Consider the following 15,702-nt stretch of genomic DNA (forward strand, 5'->3'; position numbering starts at 1 on the left):
CTCTCTCTCTCTCTCTCTCTATCTCTTCAGTATCGTGCTATCGGTTGTTGTTCTTGTTTCCCCTCTTCTTTGAAGGTTTTGTCTTCCTCTTTCTTCTTCTTCTTCTTCTTCTTCTTCTTCTCCTCCCCCCCATTCCTATTATCCACTTCATCCACTAAACCAAATCCGAATTGATTGATCGATCAATTCCCCCCCCCTCCCCCCCTCCTCTCTCCCCTCCTCAATCGACTCCCTCACTCTTACTTTACATTTCTCACCCGCTGATTCACACCTCTCTTTATTTCAATCACCTCCTCTCCGCCTCCCTCCCTCCCTCCCTCCCTCCACCACCTCCACCACCACCACCTGTTTTGCAATCTTCTTTCCTAATCCTTCTATTTTCATCCTTCCATTTGGATCTTTTCCTTTTTCTTTTATTTGCCTGCCATTGTCCCTTCTTACTTTATCTGCTTAATTTCCTGTCCCGCACCTTTGGCAGTGTATTTGTGTCTTGTGTGTTGTGCCGCCGTTATCTCCGTTGTGCATTGCGAATCCTCCCTGACCGGTTCGATTTGCCTTTCGGTCTTCAGCAGATACCCGCGCTACTTGGTTACACGTCCGCCCGTTAAGCCACGACGCAACCCACTCCCCCCGTTGACCCCTTTGAATCCTCGAGCTTCCCGTGGAGTCGAACTCGCCAGTACTATCGATCTGTCGTGACCGTCGCAACCGTGTCTGTTTTTGTGTTCATATACCCTCTAGAATTATAAGCGAAGATGGCAACAGGACCTGCGACTCAATCCCTGAAGGTCAGCTCCTGCCAGCGACATCCACCATATTACTCAAGCTAATCGTTGAGTGCTGGGTTACAGTGTGTGGTAACAGGTGACGGTGCTGTTGGAAAAGTACGTGGTTTTCCTCAGTTCCCACTTCTGCTGGGTAACTTCTGCTGGTCATCCATTGCTGACGCAGCTGCCAGACATGTCTCCTGATTTCGTACACAACCAACGCCTTCCCCGGTGAATATATACCTACCGTGTCCGTGATCCCGCTCTTTTGGAGGCTCTCGTCTGATACGAATGCCCTGTTAACCCGGCCCACAGATTCGACAACTATACTGCCAGTGTAATGGTAGATGGCAGACCGATCAGCTTAGGACTTTGGGATACTGCTGGACAGGAAGATTACGATCGTCTTCGCCCGCTGTCCTACCCGCAAACCGATGTTTTCCTGATTTGTTTCTCCATTGTTAGCCCTCCCTCGTTCGATAACGTGAGAGCCAAGGTACTTTACCCCTGAGAGGCTATGCTCGCCTGCCCCAAAGTCGCATGTCGAATATCTGGACTGATCCTCCTGTAGTGGTTCCCCGAAATTGAACATCATGCTCCCAACGTACCCATCATTCTTGTCGGTACCAAGCTCGATCTGAGGGACGATCGGGCCACTCTAGAAACTTTGCGCCAGAGGAAGATGGAGCCCGTCTCCTATGAACAGGCTCTGGCCGTGGCCAAGGAAATCCGAGCACACAAGTACCTGGAGTGCTCCGCTCTCACACAGCGTAATCTGAAAAGTGTATTCGACGAGGCCATTCGGTATGTTGTTGTTGTTGTTGTTGTTTGCAAACTGCCCCCGCGCTAGTGTCTCAAGCTCTAACCAGCTACCCTCAGTGCTGTCCTCAACCCCCGGCCTACGGCGAAACCGAAGAACAAGAAATGTGTCATTCTGTAGATCGTCTCCCCCTCACTGCATCTTCCGACCTATAATATAAATAACTAATTCGGCGTCTGGGTTTTGGCTGTAACGCCCCGCATTTTGCTGGTTTTGGCTGGTTGTCCTCCCTCCCGTTCCTCGTTTTGGTGCCATGATCCTGAAGTCTTCTTTTCTCCATTTCATCCAGGTTCAGGATAACCTTACCCTCTGCGTCTTCTTCCCCCCCGTCCTAATGCAGTACAAAGATGTAACATGCCATTGCAATACCACTCTACAAGCGTCGTTTCTGAGTTGACCACAGCCTTCAGCGTCTTCCCTTCCTCACTATCGAAAAATTACAAGCCATGGGTGAGCGTACGAGTTTGGATTTGTGTGCAATGCGAAAGATAGTTGATAGTCAAGCCAGAGCCGTGTCATATACAAAATTGGTCTCTTCAAGTCTATGATCCTGCTTGACACTTTCCAAGTATGCACATAAGAAACAGAGAACAGAAGGATATCTTTCAAGCGAGCACAAAAAACACAGCATTTCTTTTCAAGGATTGGCCCAGGCTGATCTAGATGATCGCTATCCGGCGAGGAGTGGATCCTAAGCCATACGGTTTCTGCGACTGGGGTGGACGCCCGCAAAGGCATCTTCCCCGGTCTCCTCGGTGTGAGCTCTGCGCTCCTTCTCCTTGGTGATCTCCTTGGCATTCCGCTGTCTCTCTTCGAAAAGCTTCTTGTTCTTTGCCTCGATCTTCGATTTCCGGTATTCCGACTTGCCACCACCGCCGGCGCTGCAGTAAGTCAGCATTTCATCGCATCCTAACATTGTTCGGTGGCTTAGGGGCACTTACGTCAACTCCACATTGATCCGCCGCGGCGGGTACTTCTTGTCATCAAACATAGAGTGGTGGTAAAGCTTAAGACAGGTCTTCATGCGATCGTAGTTGTCGAACTCGATGAACCCAAAGCCACGACACTTGGTCGGCTTGTCCTTCTCGGTTGCGACGCGGACGGATACCGGCGTAATCTTCTCGAAATGCGCGGTCAAGGATTCGCGGTTAGCGGAGTAGGGAAGGTTGCCTGTCACAAATGTATGAGCGCACGTCGCCAGCAGCCATCATTATCTCAAGCATACCGACGAAGCAAATGAACCTGTTTCCCTTCTGGCTCGATTCCTCTGCTTGGGCGGACTCCTCCGCTGGAGCCTCAGCAGACGAGGTTTCTGTTTGGACGTTCGTGTCGTCCTTCTTGGCCTTCTTAGCCTTCTTGTCCTTCTTCTTTTCCTCCGCCTGGGGTTCCTGGACATCCACATCCATAGCCTCGGGTGCTTCCTTTTCTACCTCGTTGTTTTCGGCGGCCTCCACATCGTCACTGGGCTTTTCTTTCTTTTCTTTCTTTTCCTTCTTTTCCTTCTTTTCCTTCTTCTCATTCTTTTCCCTCTTCTCCTTCTTCTCCTTCTTCTCCTTCTTCTCCTTCTTCTCCTTCTTGTCCTTCTTCTCTACAGTAGCAGCCTTTTCAATTCCGACTTCCTCAACGACATCCTTGGCCTTGCACTTCTCCTTTTTCTCTTTCTTCTCGTCGCGCTTGGCCTTCTTGCCCTCGGGCTTCACAGCCTCCTCGGTGAGCTTGCGCTTCTTGTCGCTCATGTTGATCTGAGAGGGAATAGGAAGGGTTTGAACCAAAAAAAAATAGATTCGAGGTGAGTAATAGTTTGAACCGGAACGGGACCGATGCCAAAGATAGCCAAAAATCTCGGAAATTTCCTTTTTCTGCCGGGCGGAGATAGCTAGCGGTGAGACAAGCGGAGCGATAGATGTGTGATGCCTGAGGTGTCAGGATCGACCCATAGTTCCTCCGCTTCGGTCACAATTACCGGTTCCACATACATACATTGCTGCCTTATAAATGGACTGCTTTGTCCTTCTCCTCAAAGACGAGACACAAATTTGCTCCAACGATAAGGCCAAGTCCTTCTATCTGCATCCTAACATATGTCAATCAAGCTCTTCGTCTCAGTTAACACCAATGTAGATCTTCTCTGATGCAGTTGCTGCTTCCATCCGGTAGTTGGCGCATAGCCTGTCAAGTCAATTACAATCTTACCGACTCTCAGGGCATTGTGCTTGCATCAATTATGCTGGATATGAATCCCTAGCCGCTGTCGCTTGTCTCGAGGCTCGATCTCATCGGTTCACAGCTTGAAGCTACTATCAGGAGGTGGAAGATTGGATGAGACAGAATCTGGGAGCTGGAACAATGTCAGCATGCTTCCAACCGATTTGAAACCCTTGAAAATGATGCTATGCTTTAGATGAGGCTTCTGAGATGGGACTTTTGAAATTGCGGAAACCAAAAGCATATCAACTTCAAGACATGCCATCGTCCTTGAAGTCGAAGCTTGCCCGAAGACAGTGAGGACCCCATTCACAGATGCCGAAACGAACACATCAAAGGCCATACTTCAGTGTGTCTATCGGGTGCTTTATGAATGTTTTCAGCCCAGAAGTGATGGTGAAAGCAGCCATCCCAATACTACACTCTTTCAATCTCACTGTTCAAACAACGCGGTCAAGAGTAACAATTTAAAGCCTGTTGCTATAAAAAGGAATGACCAGGCGATCTTCATATGCATTGCGAACCAAATAAATCCAGGGTTTCTTTAATGGCCAAGGACATCATTGTCTCAATCCTTGTTCCACCGACATACAATACCCTTTGTTGCTATAATGCAGTTTTGTCTTGTTTTGGAGAAGATTCATATAAAATGCTTGTCAGGTCTAATCCATCTGCATTTACAAGCTTCGCTTCGTCGCAAACACCACCTTCACTGTTCTCTTCTTTTTCAATTATAGCAATGCTTGATGTCACATCTCTGCCTCCGGAACTAATCTGCATGATGGCTGATTATCTGAGTGCGGAGGACTTGCTCTCTCTCCGTGCTGTTTCTAAAGATATGAAAGCGTTGACAACCAAGGCTCTGGAGCCCGTATGGACTCGTTCACTACGCGTTATACGCACGGATTTCTCCAACCAGAGTCTCTCTCGGATTCATCGAATTGCGGAGAACGACGGATTGAGAGACTACGTTAGAATCATGAGGATTGAGCCACCCTTCGGTCCTCTAACCCCCCTTCATAGAGTGACTATGTATAACCTGATCAAGGATCCTACCTTGATTCCGAAAATCAAGACACTCAAGGATGACCTCGTGCACTCACTCAAAAACTGCAGGAGCTTTGAACTCTGCCTCAGCTGGAAGGAAGGTAACCTCACGTACCTAGACAGCGACGACGTTCTTAGCATCCTTTTCCACATTTTCGTCGAGGCTGAGTTCCCCGTGGAAAACCTGGCCTTGTACACTCACCGGTATACTGAGGAATCTCAGAGGCCCAAAAGAGCCCGTCCTTACACCCGAATGCACAAGCAGCCCAACCTTGCCCGTGCCTGGACTCAGCTCACTACCTTGCAGGTCACGCAGCCCTACTTCTTTCACCTCGCTAATTACCTCTACAGGATTCTGCCCCAAATCATACAAACTGCGCCTCGGCTCGAGCGACTGATCATCATTGGCAACGCCATCAGCGGCCAGTCCCGGGATCTTGTCTCACTGATCAAGAACGTTAAACCTCTGGCGGAGATCAAACATCTTGAGATCCATCGCTCTGGTATTGCTCTAGAGGACATTCAAGAGTGGTTGCAGTTGATCGGTGGCCATTTACTGTCGCTGACCTTCTCCGGGTGCTCCACAATCACGTCCGTGCCATGGGCTACGTTCCTCAGCTGCGTAAAGAATAATTGTCCCCGCTTGCAGGCTGTCACCATTGAAGATATGCTCGTGGGCCTTGAGTGCCTAACAGTACAGTATGACGGTGAGGGGTTGGCCGACGCGCTGGATGATGTGATGTGGAAGTTCGAGGAGGCGGATTGGTATTGATGACCTGTTTGTTGAGGTTATCTTTCACATACATATATACACTATCTATCCATCTATATATATAAGTTCTTAATTGATTTATCTCTCATATAAGAACTGTACAGTCGCAGTCACCTGGGACAGAATCACTGCACAGTTGGCATTGCAGCACCCAGAACTTAATACATATTATCAAGTGAAGAAAATAAGATTAGACCGCAGGACAAACGCCAACACCCTTTTCATGTATGTACAATCGCTTTTTCTAGAATACCATGATTTTGATTCCCTTCACCTTTGCACCGTAACGATCCTTGAACTCAGGCCGCGTGAGCAGCTGAAGCAAGGGGAGGTGCGTCTCCTTCATATCAAAGATGCCGCGCTGCTTCTGGTCAACGTAAGAGCCGTCGATGACAATGCGTTCCAGTTCGCCGAGTTTGAGCGACCCTAGAATAAATTAGAATTGTCCTAACGTTTGGAAAGCAGGAGTAATGAGGTCGTACCTGAATCGATCAAGTCCGAGATGCGGGCTGGGGTACCGGCTCCGATGCCCATGCTATAAGCGGCAATTAGTTGGTCTGTCTGTGGTTGATAATACGATAGATTGGAAGAGTCACATACCGTGCCCGCTCCAAAAACTGCTTGGCTTCTTCCAGCTTGATGTGCTTAGCGAACAACTTGCCAACGATGGATTCCTTGTGCTGGAATGAGCGGAGGGCTCGGACGACATCGGCGGCCCGGAGACCAGCACCGGCAATCACCAGCGTATGGGGGGTTCCCTTCTCCTCAGATGATTTCGACAGATGCGCGCCCTTCTCGGGGCTGAAGGCTTTCAGGAAAGCGGGGAGGTTTTCGAGGTTGCGGGCGGATTCGAAGGACGAGGTATCGAGGAATGCGGAGTCTGGGAAGGAAGCATTAGTCTATGGATGGTCCCCAAAGCCGTCTGAACTAGATCACAATCATACCCGGTACAGACAGATCACTCAGCTCAACAGCAGTGATCTCCTTGTTATGCCGGCGAACCTTCTGGGCGAAGTGATCGGCCAACAATGGACCGTCCATCTTTCCGATCGCTTCATCGATGCTGCCTTTGACCTCTGTTGCCTTGGTCTCTTGGGGCTGCTTCGGCTGCTTCGGCTTGTCCTTGTTGTCCTTGCCCTTGCTCCCACCCTTCTTCTTATCGAACTTGCCCTTGCTGTCGTCCTTTCTCTTCTTGTTCTTCGGTCCATCCGAGGCCTTGTTGCCAGTCGACTTGGTCTGCTGCTCCGTCTTGGAGTTGGATTCCTCGGCCTGCCTCTTGCGCTTTTTGTCCACCTTGGCGGCCAGGCCGGAGGGCTTTGCGTTTCCGTCGGACATGACTCTGATCTGAAAATCGAAACTTGCTTTATTGCAGAGGAAAGCCTTCAATTGATTTCGTAACTCGATCGCGATGTCTCTTGCGCCAACTTTTTATGCTGAGTCAGCGCATTCTTATCGATAAGATAAACAAGTCCCACCAATCAGGTCCGGACCCATCCAGCTTGCTTGACCGCCTTCTTTTTCGAGAGTATCTTCTGCCGCGCGGGCGTCGTCACATCCGGGCACGGTTTCACCCCATCCGCATTTGCTTCAACAACGCGCTTTCCCCTCACGTCTTCTATCAGGCGTCGTTTCGGTCGAGCACAGGTCGCAATGGTCATACTTTATCACTAGAGCTTCTCTGAATAGACGCTGCTGCTGTCTTTCTGGTCGACATATGAGATATCCCCTAGCTTAGAGAGTGGCAATCCTCCGCAATAATGTCGACTACTCCCAACCCCCGGCGCCGGTCACCGCGACTGTCCGAAGTTTCGGAATCCTTCTCCCCAATTGGAGACACCACACTCACACAGGTACGGCCTCTCCATGCCTCAGAAAGAGTACATACGCTTACTCTTAGTACTATATACACAGCTTTCGCGCCTTCCAATCCCAACCAAAAACCCCCTCACTCCCAGCCGACACGCGACCTCAACTACCACTCCATCCGCAAACAGATTTACACCGCGTAACAGAGGCGTCGGCGCGCCTGCCACCCCATTCAGACTAAATGCAATTCAGCGACGTAATGCGAACACTCCTGGCCGAGATCGCAGGAAGAGCGGACGAATCCAACGTGAAACAACATTTGATATCCTTCGGAATCTGGGAAAGGGTGCGGTCCCCTCCTTCACATTCCGATGCTATTTCATCCTCTTACGGAATTACTCACGAATGTGCGAAACCTTATGGGATAAATCCGGCTGACCTGAAGTAGCACTTGCCCCGACTACCCAACCGATTCGTTCGTCACCCAGTGAGAAACCGGAGCCCGTGGCGGAGCCTGTCGAGCCTGAGAAGGACGAGTTTGAGATCCTTGACAATGAACCCGAGTTGGAACGACCCCGGCTATCTTTACCGCTAGAGGAAGTTTATGAGGTCGATGAGGAGCCGGAGATGCGTCCTCCGAGGCTATCCTTGGCGATCGAGGAAGATGATATCACGGTCGAATACCCGAGGCGAGCTGCAAGCGAGCTAGACAGGGGCCGACTGTCAATGATGGGTCCGCGGCTGAGTGAGAATTTTGGCGATGCGACTCGGTTTAACAGTGACGACGAGGATGACGAGGATGATACGGGGCTTGTGCATGGCGATGACGCCGGAGACGAAGCAGACGAGACCATTGATAGCCAAGGGGCTTTTGATCGAGGGTGGGTCGCGTCTATCTCACGTGGAACGTCGTTTTACATAGCTGATATGTCTTACGCAGGGGAGACACCGAGGACTTGGGCCGGTTCAACTTCGAGTTCAATTTTCCATCGCCGCCAGCCCCTGGGGTCGGCGACTTGGACCAGAACGCACCGATGCACGACGATGAGGGATTTGAGCTTCCGCCAGTGGACATGCCCCTAGATATGGACGTGGGACCCGGCGATGACGATGATGTCAGTAGTGTGTCTGACGCTGGCGGAGACTTTGGCATGAAGTTTCCGGTCCCGGAATCTGTTGCAATGAGCGAGAGCCGAAGTCCTGGGATTGTTGGTGGAGGTCTGCGGGAGGAGGATCAGTATGCCCCTGGCGTCAAGCAGAAGAAGCTCTCCCGTCACGGTATCCCCGTTCCTAATCTACCCGTTGGTGTTGTGAAGAAGATGGCCATGCGCTTTGCGCGGGCACGGCACGGGTCCAAGGCGAAAATCAGCAAGGAGACTCTGGCGGCGATTGAACAGGCCTCGTCGTGGTTCTTTGAACAGGCCAGTGACGATCTGGCAGCATATGCCAAGCATGCTGGGCGCAAGACGATCGATGAGAGCGACGTTACAACTTTGATGAGGCGGTGAGTCTACCAAATCGCTACGATTACGACGGGGTACTAATCCCTTCAATTAGACAACGGCATCTGAGCAATGCCACTACAGTCTTCTCTCTTGCACAAAAGCATCTCCCGAAAGAGCTGCTGCAGGATATGAGATTGGCGATGCCGCCATGAATGGTCGGTACATATACATAAATTTTTCTTAACCTACACGCCCCACGCGACATACCCCTGGAAGGTGCAGATCGACACCCCGAACAGACCTACTACCAGTTACGATTCAACCGGACACGACGAGTGGCCTCGTTCGGTCTCTTGCGAACGATCATCCAGAACATAATGGTCGTTGCCAGCGACAACCCGTACCTAGAGCGCATGAGCAGGGATTCTTCGGGGATAATGATGCTCTGGCATTGCGAAGCTGGACAAAACTCACCACGTAAAGATATACTGGCTGTGGTTATTGCGCAAGTTAACCTCGGCGGCACGACCGATGGGAATACCCTTGGCCTCCCGATTATAGGACTCGACCAGATCCGGCACTAGAATTTAAAGGAACAAACAACGTTAACTCCGAAATACCTTTTCTCCACTGCACATAGAACACGTAAGGGGGAAAAGAACATACCCATAGTCTGCTCAATCCACACCGGCTGACTCCCGGTCAACTCAGCCATCTGCTGGATATCCGGGAAGTAGAACTTGCCCTCGTGGGGCACATTGTCCGGCGTAAACATGTTCTTCTTCCACGGCTCGCGCAGCAACCCTTCCACCACGACCTCGCCGCGCGGCAGCGCCCCCTCCTGGTCCCGCACCTTCTGGTCCTTCTGCTTCCGCGAGATCCAGCCGCGGTTCACGAGGATGGTCGACTGGCCCTCGCCGCGCTCCAGCGGCGTCACCACGAAGAACCCGTCCGTGCCGTCGTGCATGCGCGGCCCCACCAGCATCTCCTGGTCGTGGCGGAAGCGGCCCACCGTGTAGACGCGGCGGTAGTCGAACTCGGCGATCGCGGCGGGGTCGATCCGCGGCGGCAGCGGCAGCGGGTCCTTGACCAGCCGGTCCTCGAAGGTCGCGATCATTTTGGTCTTGCGGTCCAGGCGGTAGATTTGCCAGGTGCCGAGGCCGAAGGAGATGATGGGGATTAGGGCTGTTTTCGCGGGGGCATGGTTAGTGATTGGTGATCCATTTGGGGGGGAGAGGAGGAATTAGGGGTCTTGAGGGGTTAGAGAGGAGGCGGGGGAAGGGGAGAAGAAGGCTTGCAACGCATACCGAGAATAATCAACCCCGGTCCATGCTTGTTGCCGGTCCGGACGATCTTCGCCGGATTGTCGACGACGGAGAGCCAGGCTGGATCGTCGGCTAGTTGATTGCTGTAGGATCGGGTTTGCTGCTGCATGCGACATCTGGTGCAGATTGAGTCGAGGGGTTTGGGTTGGAAGAGGGCGTTCGTTCGGGGAGTGCGGCGGAGAAAGGAGGAGGTGGTGGTGGTGGTGGAAGAGGAAGATGCGGTTGTTGTTGCTGTTCGTGTGGCGGGTCGCAATGATGCGGCGCTCCGCTGGAGGGCGGAGATGAGGGACCGCATGTTGACAGGTATATGGGTGTCCCCCTCGCAAGACAATTATAAACCTGGGCTCGAGGGTTGGTGGGTGGTAGTGGGAGGAGGAGAGATGCGGAGAGAAGGAAAAGTAAGCTGAGGGAGTTCCGCTTCCCGCCTTGTCCTTATCGATTGTCATCTCCGCGCTCCGAACCTCTCCACTCACTACACTCCCCGACCCCCGTCTACTACTTTCCATGCTTGCTTGTGGTTCGGTTTCCCTGCTCTTTTGCTTGACGACTACTCGTATCTCTTCCTGAAACTATGTTCTACTCGGGGAGTCTCCAGGAGGGAATTGTCTCGGCTGTCAGCCAGGCTAAGGCCGTCGTATGTTTTGTTCGAGGTTCGTTTGCTTTGCTTTCATTGTTTGGCGAGCTGTCGTTTCTCCGCATTGCTGGCACCGCCCCCTCCAACTACTCAGTACGTATTCGGAGTACCAGAGCTGACGCCGGACCCAGATGACGAGCAGACGAGCAATACGTGGGAGGAAAACTACTTCACAGGGGATGAGGAGGTAAACACTACCTGCTCCATCGGATCTATATCGCGCCCCCCCCCGCTCACGGCTTAGTTCTCCCGGTTACTCGAGACAAGAGCTGTCCTCTTGCGCCTCACCAAGGATAGTCAGGAAGCGGGCTTTCTGACCTCTTTCTGCCCTATTGTAAAGTTTCCGACGGTCGTTGTCATTAAGTATGTGCGGAGGTGTATTCCGTGCTCGTGTCTTTTTGGTTAGTTTTATTGACGGTCTGGCAGGAATGGCATGCTGTGCGACTATCTCGTGCCGGAGATATCCGAGGAGGACTTTCGTACTCGCCTTGCTGCTAAGCTGAATGAGAGTCAGGCCACTGCTCAACCGGACGTGACTGCTGCGTCTGGGGATGCTATGGAGCGTCCTGCATTGGGGGGTACTGCGAGTGAGCCTCCCGTGCCCGTGTCTACAGCTGTTGCGCCAACAGCTGCCGCACCTGCAGCTGAGCCCTTGACTGCCACTCCATCGACTCCAGCCTCTGGTGCGAGCGAGAACCGCGACTCGAGTAGGCGCGAGGGCAAGAAGAGAGTGGAGGATGCGCGAATATCCCAAGTCACGACCCCGGCCGCGACACAGAAGAAGGCCACCGTAGCGCCCAAGCAAGCCAACAAGGCCATCGCTCCAGAACAGCGACCCCGCAAAACCCTATCGAAGCCAGTAGCCTCGACTCCCAAACCCACGCCCCCATCCCCTGAGACTGAAACACCCCAAGTCCAGCAGCCTCCCTCCCCCGCGACACAATACCGTCTCCAAGTCCGCCTCTTTGACGGAAGCTCCGTCCGCTCCAGCTTCTCCCCGTCGCAGACCATCCGCGCCGACGTCCGTCCCTGGCTCGACACGCAAATGCTCGAAGAGAAGCGCCCCTACAACCTCAAGCACATTCTCACTCCCCTCTCGAACCGCACCCTGACGATCGCCGAGGAAGAGCAAACCCTGGCAGAGCTCGGCCTAGGCTCATCCGCGAATCTTGTCATGGTGCCCATCAGCACATACACCGATGCTTACTCCGCTGCCGGATCCAGCCTGCCCGCTCGCGCCGTGTCCTCCGCGTACGGACTCTTCTCCTCCGCCGTCGGCACCGCCACAGGCTTGGTCGGTTCATTCTTGGGGTATGGATCGACGGCTCAGAATCCGGGCTCTGCTCAGACCGGATCATCCTCTACCGGTACCTCTGCGACGAGTGATGCGGACCGAAGGGCCCGTCCTGCTGGCACCTCGAACCGCGGCCCGATTATTCGGACGCTGAGAGACCAACGTGACGAGCAGGAGAATAATCAGTTCTATAACGGGAACCAGGTAAGCACTGCCTTCATTGGTCTCCGTTGTGGCTACGTCCGTGCATTGCTAACAGCGAGTCGTAGTTGAACTTCCAACCCCGCAGGGACGATATGGATCGCCGATGAGGGGTTGTGTACTGTAATTTGAGCTCAGTCGTCGAGAGATTGGATCACTTGCTTCAGACGTATGTAGTATAGCAGCGATAGCACTATCTAGTTTACTGGGATCTGGAAAACACGAGACTACGAGACTATAGGGAGTATGTCTATGAAGAGTGGAAATGTTTCTTTCTTTTTTTTTTCCGCTGATTTTCGTTCTTCGTGCCTATCGGCTTTCGTAATGATTGATCTAGATATACAAGGGTAATAGTAGTAGTAGTAGTGGCAGTCATGATGATGATGATGATGATGATGATGATGATGGTAGCCAGTCTTCGTCGCCATGTAGAAGAAAAGGAAACAACGAGCAGATGATAAATCTCAACCATCCCTCAGCACAAGCCCTGCCTCAAAGGACACAGGGGCTTGAGAATGATTCCATTCCATTCCACACGCCAAGGAAAACGTGACGAGAAAAAGAGTACATTCCCCAACACCAGCACTCCAGAAAAACAAGCTGGAAGAGCGACCCGTGGTAGGAGATGTGAAGGGGGGTATGGTATGTGATGATTTTGCATTATGCATTCGAAACAAAGTGGAAAAAAAAGAGCAGCATAGATCGATTTCTTATGTCCGAGATGTCATATCCAACGGATATATGGATTTAGATTGACTCTTTTCTCTCGAGGAATCTAGTACTGCTTAGCAGCAGCCTGGCAGGCTTTCTAAAATGAGGTGTTAGCTAACACGTCAATGCTTTCTCCCCGCTATCACAGCGGATACTAAGAAAAAATGGAGGATACGAACCAGCTGATCCAAGTACCATCCACAGATGGACATGTTGCCCTGGTTCTCGTCCATGCAGCGCCGGAAGTTCTGCACGTCGGTGGCGCAGGCCGGGTTCTCCCAGGTGCTGTTGGTGGCGTTGCCGGCCCAGAGGGCGTTGTCCATGGCCTGGGACTGGGCCGGGGGCGCCGCGGCCTCGGGGGCCTCGGCGGGCGCGCTGGAGCCGCCGCCGCTGAAGAATCCGCCGATGGCGTGGCCGATGGAGGATCCGACTGCTACACCACTGTTTTTGGTCGTTAGTGAGGAGGCTGAAGGGTTTTTGGGTGGGAAACAGCGGGCGACGGGAGTTGGGGGTTTTGCGGCTGGTCGTTTTGGGGATGGGGGCACCAGGGCACCAGGGTCACTTACGCGGCGGTGGAGGCCATCTGGCCAAAGAGACCGGGACCGGAGCTCTGGACAGGAGCAGCCATCGGGGCCGGGGGAGCAGCGGCAGGAGCAGCGGCCGGAGGGTGGGCGGAGGTCGAGTGAGGCTGGCTGTGCTGCTGCTGGACAGGAGCGGCCGGTCTGGCGGGTGCGGCAGTAGGTCTGGTGGGAGCGCTGCGCGCGGGGGTGGGAGCGGCACCACGGCGTTGACGAGGCATTTTGATCTGTGTTGGTGGGTGGATGGTAGAAGGGTGGAGATTGAGGTTGGTGTTGGTGGTTGAAGAGGAAGTGGTGGTCTGGATGGATGGCAATCGGGGGAAAGATTGTCTTTATGCAGTAGAAAAAGAACAAGCTCGAATCCCCGTCGGGCGGAGAAAGTCCCATTGAACCTCCGATGCGGTGCCTATTCCGCCACTGCTGATTGGTGCTGTCTTCGCTTATGTCAGCTACCGGTCCGGCTATTCGGGGCTTGTTCTTGATTGGTCGAGGCCTCGGCCACTTCAACTTAGATTTATCATGTGATTATCAATTTACATTGGTTTGACACCTACATATTGCTAGCAATATCCGAAGAACAACTACATTGAAGGCCCATCGATTCCATGGTTATTGGAGGATTTACAGCAGTTGGGTGGAAACCTTCGACTGAAATTCCTTGATCGCGGCCTATATAAGGAGTTATCCATCCATCGTACACCCCTTATCTCCGGCTGATGTTCCCTCATGAGTCACCGCCAAACATGCCCGTGATCCACACGGCTGAGCATGTGTATGTAGCCAGATCAAAATCTCACGTTGCCACTGTTCGATTGTGGTGGAACCTTGCAGTAAGTGGTGGAAGAGTCCAAGCTTTGCGCCGATTCCACTGGCGCGCTGTAAGAGGTACAGCTGCCGGCTCGCACACTTCTCAGGAACGAAATACCCGGCCAGCCTTGCGCATCACATGGTTTGGTCAGGCGCCGGTCTAACGACAGTCTCCGTTGAGTCCGCCTAGTTAACCCATGCTATAGGCGTTGAGGGCTCCCTTCGTAGCGGGGTATATGACACCCTAGAAACAGACCCGGATGCCACCCGGCCAACGATCAAAAGTGCTAGTTGTGATTGATGAGCAGAATAGTGCCTAGCCATGTACTGTGTATCGGACCAGCCGACCACAATGCTAAGCCATGTGCACTGTTGAAGATCCAGATGCTATCTCATTTGAGGTTCTTCGCTTTGCGCATGTCGCCCTTCTTCTTCCGCCTATCCTTCTTGACTTCTTTGCGTTCGTCCTTGTTAAGTTTCTTCCGTTGCTTGTCCTTGTTCCTCTTCTTGTCATCGTTTGGTTGCTTCTTCTTGCTCTTTTGGGTGGTCGGCGCGGGTTTCTCGTCCGCGTCCTCGCTTTCGGCATCAGACTCGTATTCGGATTCGTCGGAGGCATTCTTGGTCGGTGGGTCGGAAGTTGAGGAGTCTCTCTTCGCTAGGAGTGAGGCCTTGAGCTGCGCGCGTGCTCTTTCCTTCGCCTCTCGCTCTTTGCGCTCCAAGTCGAATTTGTCATTTCCAGCCTAGCCGCGAATTAGTACTGCAATACTGAGAGAACTGTCGACTCGTATGATAAAACCTACAAGACCGTGTTTGATGAAGCGACCGGCGGCCTCCTTGTCGAGCTTAAGAGTGCGTTGCTCGGGTCCCGTCTCCAGCTCTTTGATCTTTTCGAAGTATTGCTTCACCCGGGTCAATTCTCGGAAGACCGGGTGTTCCTTGGCGTTAACACCGTGCAGACGCAGCCAGGCTATTTTAAGACATTAGTACATACGGCGGCTATCGCCGAGGAAATGGTGACATACAGAAGATGAGAGATTCCAAAGCATAAGTGACCAAGACATGAAATTTGGCCTTGTCCAGTACTGGAAGATTGCTCGAGGTTTTCACGACGGAGCCGTCCAGCACAGGCTGGAGGATCTCCTCGAGGTCATCGATGTTGTCGTCTAGCTGCTCAAGCAGCGGAAGTAGATCTGCGGCCTCCATGTCGAGCGCGGTTCTTTGTATGCTGAAAGGAGAAATCCCGAAAATCTGGTACAATATGGTGATTTTTTCGGCGATGAAGGCGGTGAG

At 52.6% G+C, this 15,702-nt stretch overlaps 9 protein-coding genes across 9 annotated transcripts; 4 read left to right on the forward strand and 5 right to left on the reverse strand.

Annotated features, from left to right (window-relative positions):
* Nucleotides 1-643: 643 nt before the first annotated feature.
* racA (putative Rho GTPase Rac) lies at nt 644-1,860 on the forward strand. The gene is made up of 6 exons (XM_025677497.1): nt 644-788; nt 852-884; nt 959-1,017; nt 1,083-1,263; nt 1,339-1,571; nt 1,647-1,860. Exons 1-6 carry the CDS (start codon nt 756-758, stop codon nt 1,705-1,707), a joined length of 600 nt encoding a protein of 199 aa, XP_025528967.1. The 5' UTR covers nt 644-755; the 3' UTR covers nt 1,708-1,860.
* Nucleotides 1,861-2,121: 261 nt separating this feature from the next.
* BO86DRAFT_388285 (RNA-binding protein) lies at nt 2,122-3,367 on the reverse strand. Its single transcript, XM_025671814.1, has 3 exons — nt 2,813-3,367; nt 2,529-2,757; nt 2,122-2,468 (listed from the first exon to the last, which is right to left on the reverse strand). The coding sequence occupies exons 1-3, from the start codon at nt 3,321-3,323 to the stop codon at nt 2,279-2,281; spliced, it is 930 nt and encodes a 309-aa protein (XP_025528968.1). The 5' UTR covers nt 3,324-3,367; the 3' UTR covers nt 2,122-2,278.
* A 633-nt stretch (nt 3,368-4,000) lies between these two features.
* On the forward strand, nt 4,001-5,635 carry BO86DRAFT_60715 (F-box protein). Its single transcript, XM_025677498.1, has one exon. The coding sequence runs from the start codon at nt 4,304-4,306 to the stop codon at nt 5,609-5,611; it is 1,308 nt and encodes a 435-aa protein (XP_025528969.1). The 5' UTR covers nt 4,001-4,303; the 3' UTR covers nt 5,612-5,635.
* A 127-nt stretch (nt 5,636-5,762) lies between these two features.
* On the reverse strand, nt 5,763-6,992 carry BO86DRAFT_336430 (uncharacterized protein). Its single transcript, XM_025668913.1, has 4 exons — nt 6,556-6,992; nt 6,212-6,491; nt 6,094-6,146; nt 5,763-6,037 (listed from the first exon to the last, which is right to left on the reverse strand). Exons 1-4 carry the CDS (start codon nt 6,944-6,946, stop codon nt 5,856-5,858), a joined length of 906 nt encoding a protein of 301 aa, XP_025528970.1. The 5' UTR covers nt 6,947-6,992; the 3' UTR covers nt 5,763-5,855.
* A 205-nt stretch (nt 6,993-7,197) lies between these two features.
* BO86DRAFT_408917 (uncharacterized protein) lies at nt 7,198-9,476 on the forward strand. The gene is made up of 5 exons (XM_025674378.1): nt 7,198-7,461; nt 7,523-7,763; nt 7,866-8,298; nt 8,358-8,921; nt 8,975-9,476. The coding sequence occupies exons 1-5, from the start codon at nt 7,369-7,371 to the stop codon at nt 9,072-9,074; spliced, it is 1,431 nt and encodes a 476-aa protein (XP_025528971.1). The 5' UTR covers nt 7,198-7,368; the 3' UTR covers nt 9,075-9,476.
* BO86DRAFT_388288 (cytochrome oxidase assembly protein SHY1) lies at nt 9,052-10,564 on the reverse strand. The gene is made up of 4 exons (XM_025671815.1): nt 10,170-10,564; nt 9,529-10,047; nt 9,337-9,442; nt 9,052-9,266 (listed from the first exon to the last, which is right to left on the reverse strand). Exons 1-4 carry the CDS (start codon nt 10,480-10,482, stop codon nt 9,167-9,169), a joined length of 1,038 nt encoding a protein of 345 aa, XP_025528972.1. The 5' UTR covers nt 10,483-10,564; the 3' UTR covers nt 9,052-9,166.
* Nucleotides 10,565-10,669: 105 nt separating this feature from the next.
* On the forward strand, nt 10,670-12,560 carry BO86DRAFT_388289 (UBX domain protein). The gene is made up of 5 exons (XM_025671816.1): nt 10,670-10,837; nt 10,953-11,008; nt 11,066-11,184; nt 11,248-12,319; nt 12,385-12,560. The coding sequence occupies exons 1-5, from the start codon at nt 10,759-10,761 to the stop codon at nt 12,424-12,426; spliced, it is 1,368 nt and encodes a 455-aa protein (XP_025528973.1). The 5' UTR covers nt 10,670-10,758; the 3' UTR covers nt 12,427-12,560.
* A 379-nt stretch (nt 12,561-12,939) lies between these two features.
* On the reverse strand, nt 12,940-13,933 carry BO86DRAFT_60752 (coiled-coil-helix-coiled-coil-helix domain-containing protein). The gene is made up of 3 exons (XM_025677499.1): nt 13,594-13,933; nt 13,207-13,468; nt 12,940-13,124 (listed from the first exon to the last, which is right to left on the reverse strand). Exons 1-3 carry the CDS (start codon nt 13,824-13,826, stop codon nt 13,092-13,094), a joined length of 528 nt encoding a protein of 175 aa, XP_025528974.1. The 5' UTR covers nt 13,827-13,933; the 3' UTR covers nt 12,940-13,091.
* An 871-nt stretch (nt 13,934-14,804) lies between these two features.
* Nucleotides 14,805-15,615, reverse strand: BO86DRAFT_378273 (Sas10/Utp3/C1D family protein; the record flags this gene model as incomplete). Its single annotated transcript, XM_025670618.1, has 3 exons — nt 14,805-15,152; nt 15,213-15,379; nt 15,435-15,615. 3 exons carry the CDS (start codon nt 15,613-15,615, stop codon nt 14,805-14,807), a joined length of 696 nt encoding a protein of 231 aa, XP_025528975.1.
* Nucleotides 15,616-15,702: the final 87 nt, after the last annotated feature.

The sequence above is a fragment of the Aspergillus japonicus genome (genome assembly GCF_003184785.1).
Source record: "Aspergillus japonicus CBS 114.51 unplaced genomic scaffold BO86scaffold_16, whole genome shotgun sequence".
NCBI classification, from domain to species: domain Eukaryota; kingdom Fungi; phylum Ascomycota; class Eurotiomycetes; order Eurotiales; family Aspergillaceae; genus Aspergillus; species Aspergillus japonicus.

What these genes read in the sequence shown, in the direction of transcription:
- BO86DRAFT_388289 (XM_025671816.1), top strand. Translation starts at nt 10,759, where the DNA reads ATGTTCTACTCGGGGAGTCTCCAGGAGGGAATTGTCTCGGCTGTCAGC. An exon ending in CGTCGTATGTTTTGTTCGAG is followed by an intron (nt 10,838 to 10,952) that starts GTTCGTTTGCTT and finishes CGCCGGACCCAG; the next exon opens with ATGACGAGCAGACGAGCAAT. An exon ending in ACTTCACAGGGGATGAGGAG is followed by an intron (nt 11,009 to 11,065) that starts GTAAACACTACC and finishes CTCACGGCTTAG; the next exon opens with TTCTCCCGGTTACTCGAGAC.
- BO86DRAFT_388288 (XM_025671815.1), bottom strand. Translation starts at nt 10,482, where the DNA reads ATGCGGTCCCTCATCTCCGCCCTCCAGCGGAGCGCCGCATCATTGCGA. An exon ending in ACCGGGGTTGATTATTCTCG is followed by an intron (nt 10,048 to 10,169) that starts GTATGCGTTGCA and finishes CCGCGAAAACAG; the next exon opens with CCCTAATCCCCATCATCTCC. An exon ending in GTGGATTGAGCAGACTATGG is followed by an intron (nt 9,443 to 9,528) that starts GTATGTTCTTTT and finishes TTTAAATTCTAG; the next exon opens with TGCCGGATCTGGTCGAGTCC.
- BO86DRAFT_336430 (XM_025668913.1), bottom strand. Translation starts at nt 6,946, where the DNA reads ATGTCCGACGGAAACGCAAAGCCCTCCGGCCTGGCCGCCAAGGTGGAC. An exon ending in GAGTGATCTGTCTGTACCGG is followed by an intron (nt 6,492 to 6,555) that starts GTATGATTGTGA and finishes CTTCCTTCCCAG; the next exon opens with ACTCCGCATTCCTCGATACC. An exon ending in CTCGGACTTGATCGATTCAG is followed by an intron (nt 6,038 to 6,093) that starts GTACGACCTCAT and finishes AATTTATTCTAG; the next exon opens with GGTCGCTCAAACTCGGCGAA.
- BO86DRAFT_60752 (XM_025677499.1), bottom strand. Translation starts at nt 13,826, where the DNA reads ATGCCTCGTCAACGCCGTGGTGCCGCTCCCACCCCCGCGCGCAGCGCT. An exon ending in CAGATGGCCTCCACCGCCGC is followed by an intron (nt 13,469 to 13,593) that starts GTAAGTGACCCT and finishes GACCAAAAACAG; the next exon opens with TGGTGTAGCAGTCGGATCCT. An exon ending in GATGGTACTTGGATCAGCTG is followed by an intron (nt 13,125 to 13,206) that starts GTTCGTATCCTC and finishes ACCTCATTTTAG; the next exon opens with AAAGCCTGCCAGGCTGCTGC.
- BO86DRAFT_408917 (XM_025674378.1), top strand. Translation starts at nt 7,369, where the DNA reads ATGTCGACTACTCCCAACCCCCGGCGCCGGTCACCGCGACTGTCCGAA. An exon ending in GAGACACCACACTCACACAG is followed by an intron (nt 7,462 to 7,522) that starts GTACGGCCTCTC and finishes CTATATACACAG; the next exon opens with CTTTCGCGCCTTCCAATCCC. An exon ending in CAAGGGGCTTTTGATCGAGG is followed by an intron (nt 8,299 to 8,357) that starts GTGGGTCGCGTC and finishes TGTCTTACGCAG; the next exon opens with GGGAGACACCGAGGACTTGG.
- BO86DRAFT_60715 (XM_025677498.1), top strand. Translation starts at nt 4,304, where the DNA reads ATGCATTGCGAACCAAATAAATCCAGGGTTTCTTTAATGGCCAAGGAC.
- racA (XM_025677497.1), top strand. Translation starts at nt 756, where the DNA reads ATGGCAACAGGACCTGCGACTCAATCCCTGAAG. An exon ending in TCGATAACGTGAGAGCCAAG is followed by an intron (nt 1,264 to 1,338) that starts GTACTTTACCCC and finishes ATCCTCCTGTAG; the next exon opens with TGGTTCCCCGAAATTGAACA. An exon ending in GTATTCGACGAGGCCATTCG is followed by an intron (nt 1,572 to 1,646) that starts GTATGTTGTTGT and finishes AGCTACCCTCAG; the next exon opens with TGCTGTCCTCAACCCCCGGC.
- BO86DRAFT_388285 (XM_025671814.1), bottom strand. Translation starts at nt 3,323, where the DNA reads ATGAGCGACAAGAAGCGCAAGCTCACCGAGGAGGCTGTGAAGCCCGAG. An exon ending in CAGGTTCATTTGCTTCGTCG is followed by an intron (nt 2,758 to 2,812) that starts GTATGCTTGAGA and finishes CATTTGTGACAG; the next exon opens with GCAACCTTCCCTACTCCGCT. An exon ending in CGGATCAATGTGGAGTTGAC is followed by an intron (nt 2,469 to 2,528) that starts GTAAGTGCCCCT and finishes GACTTACTGCAG; the next exon opens with CGCCGGCGGTGGTGGCAAGT.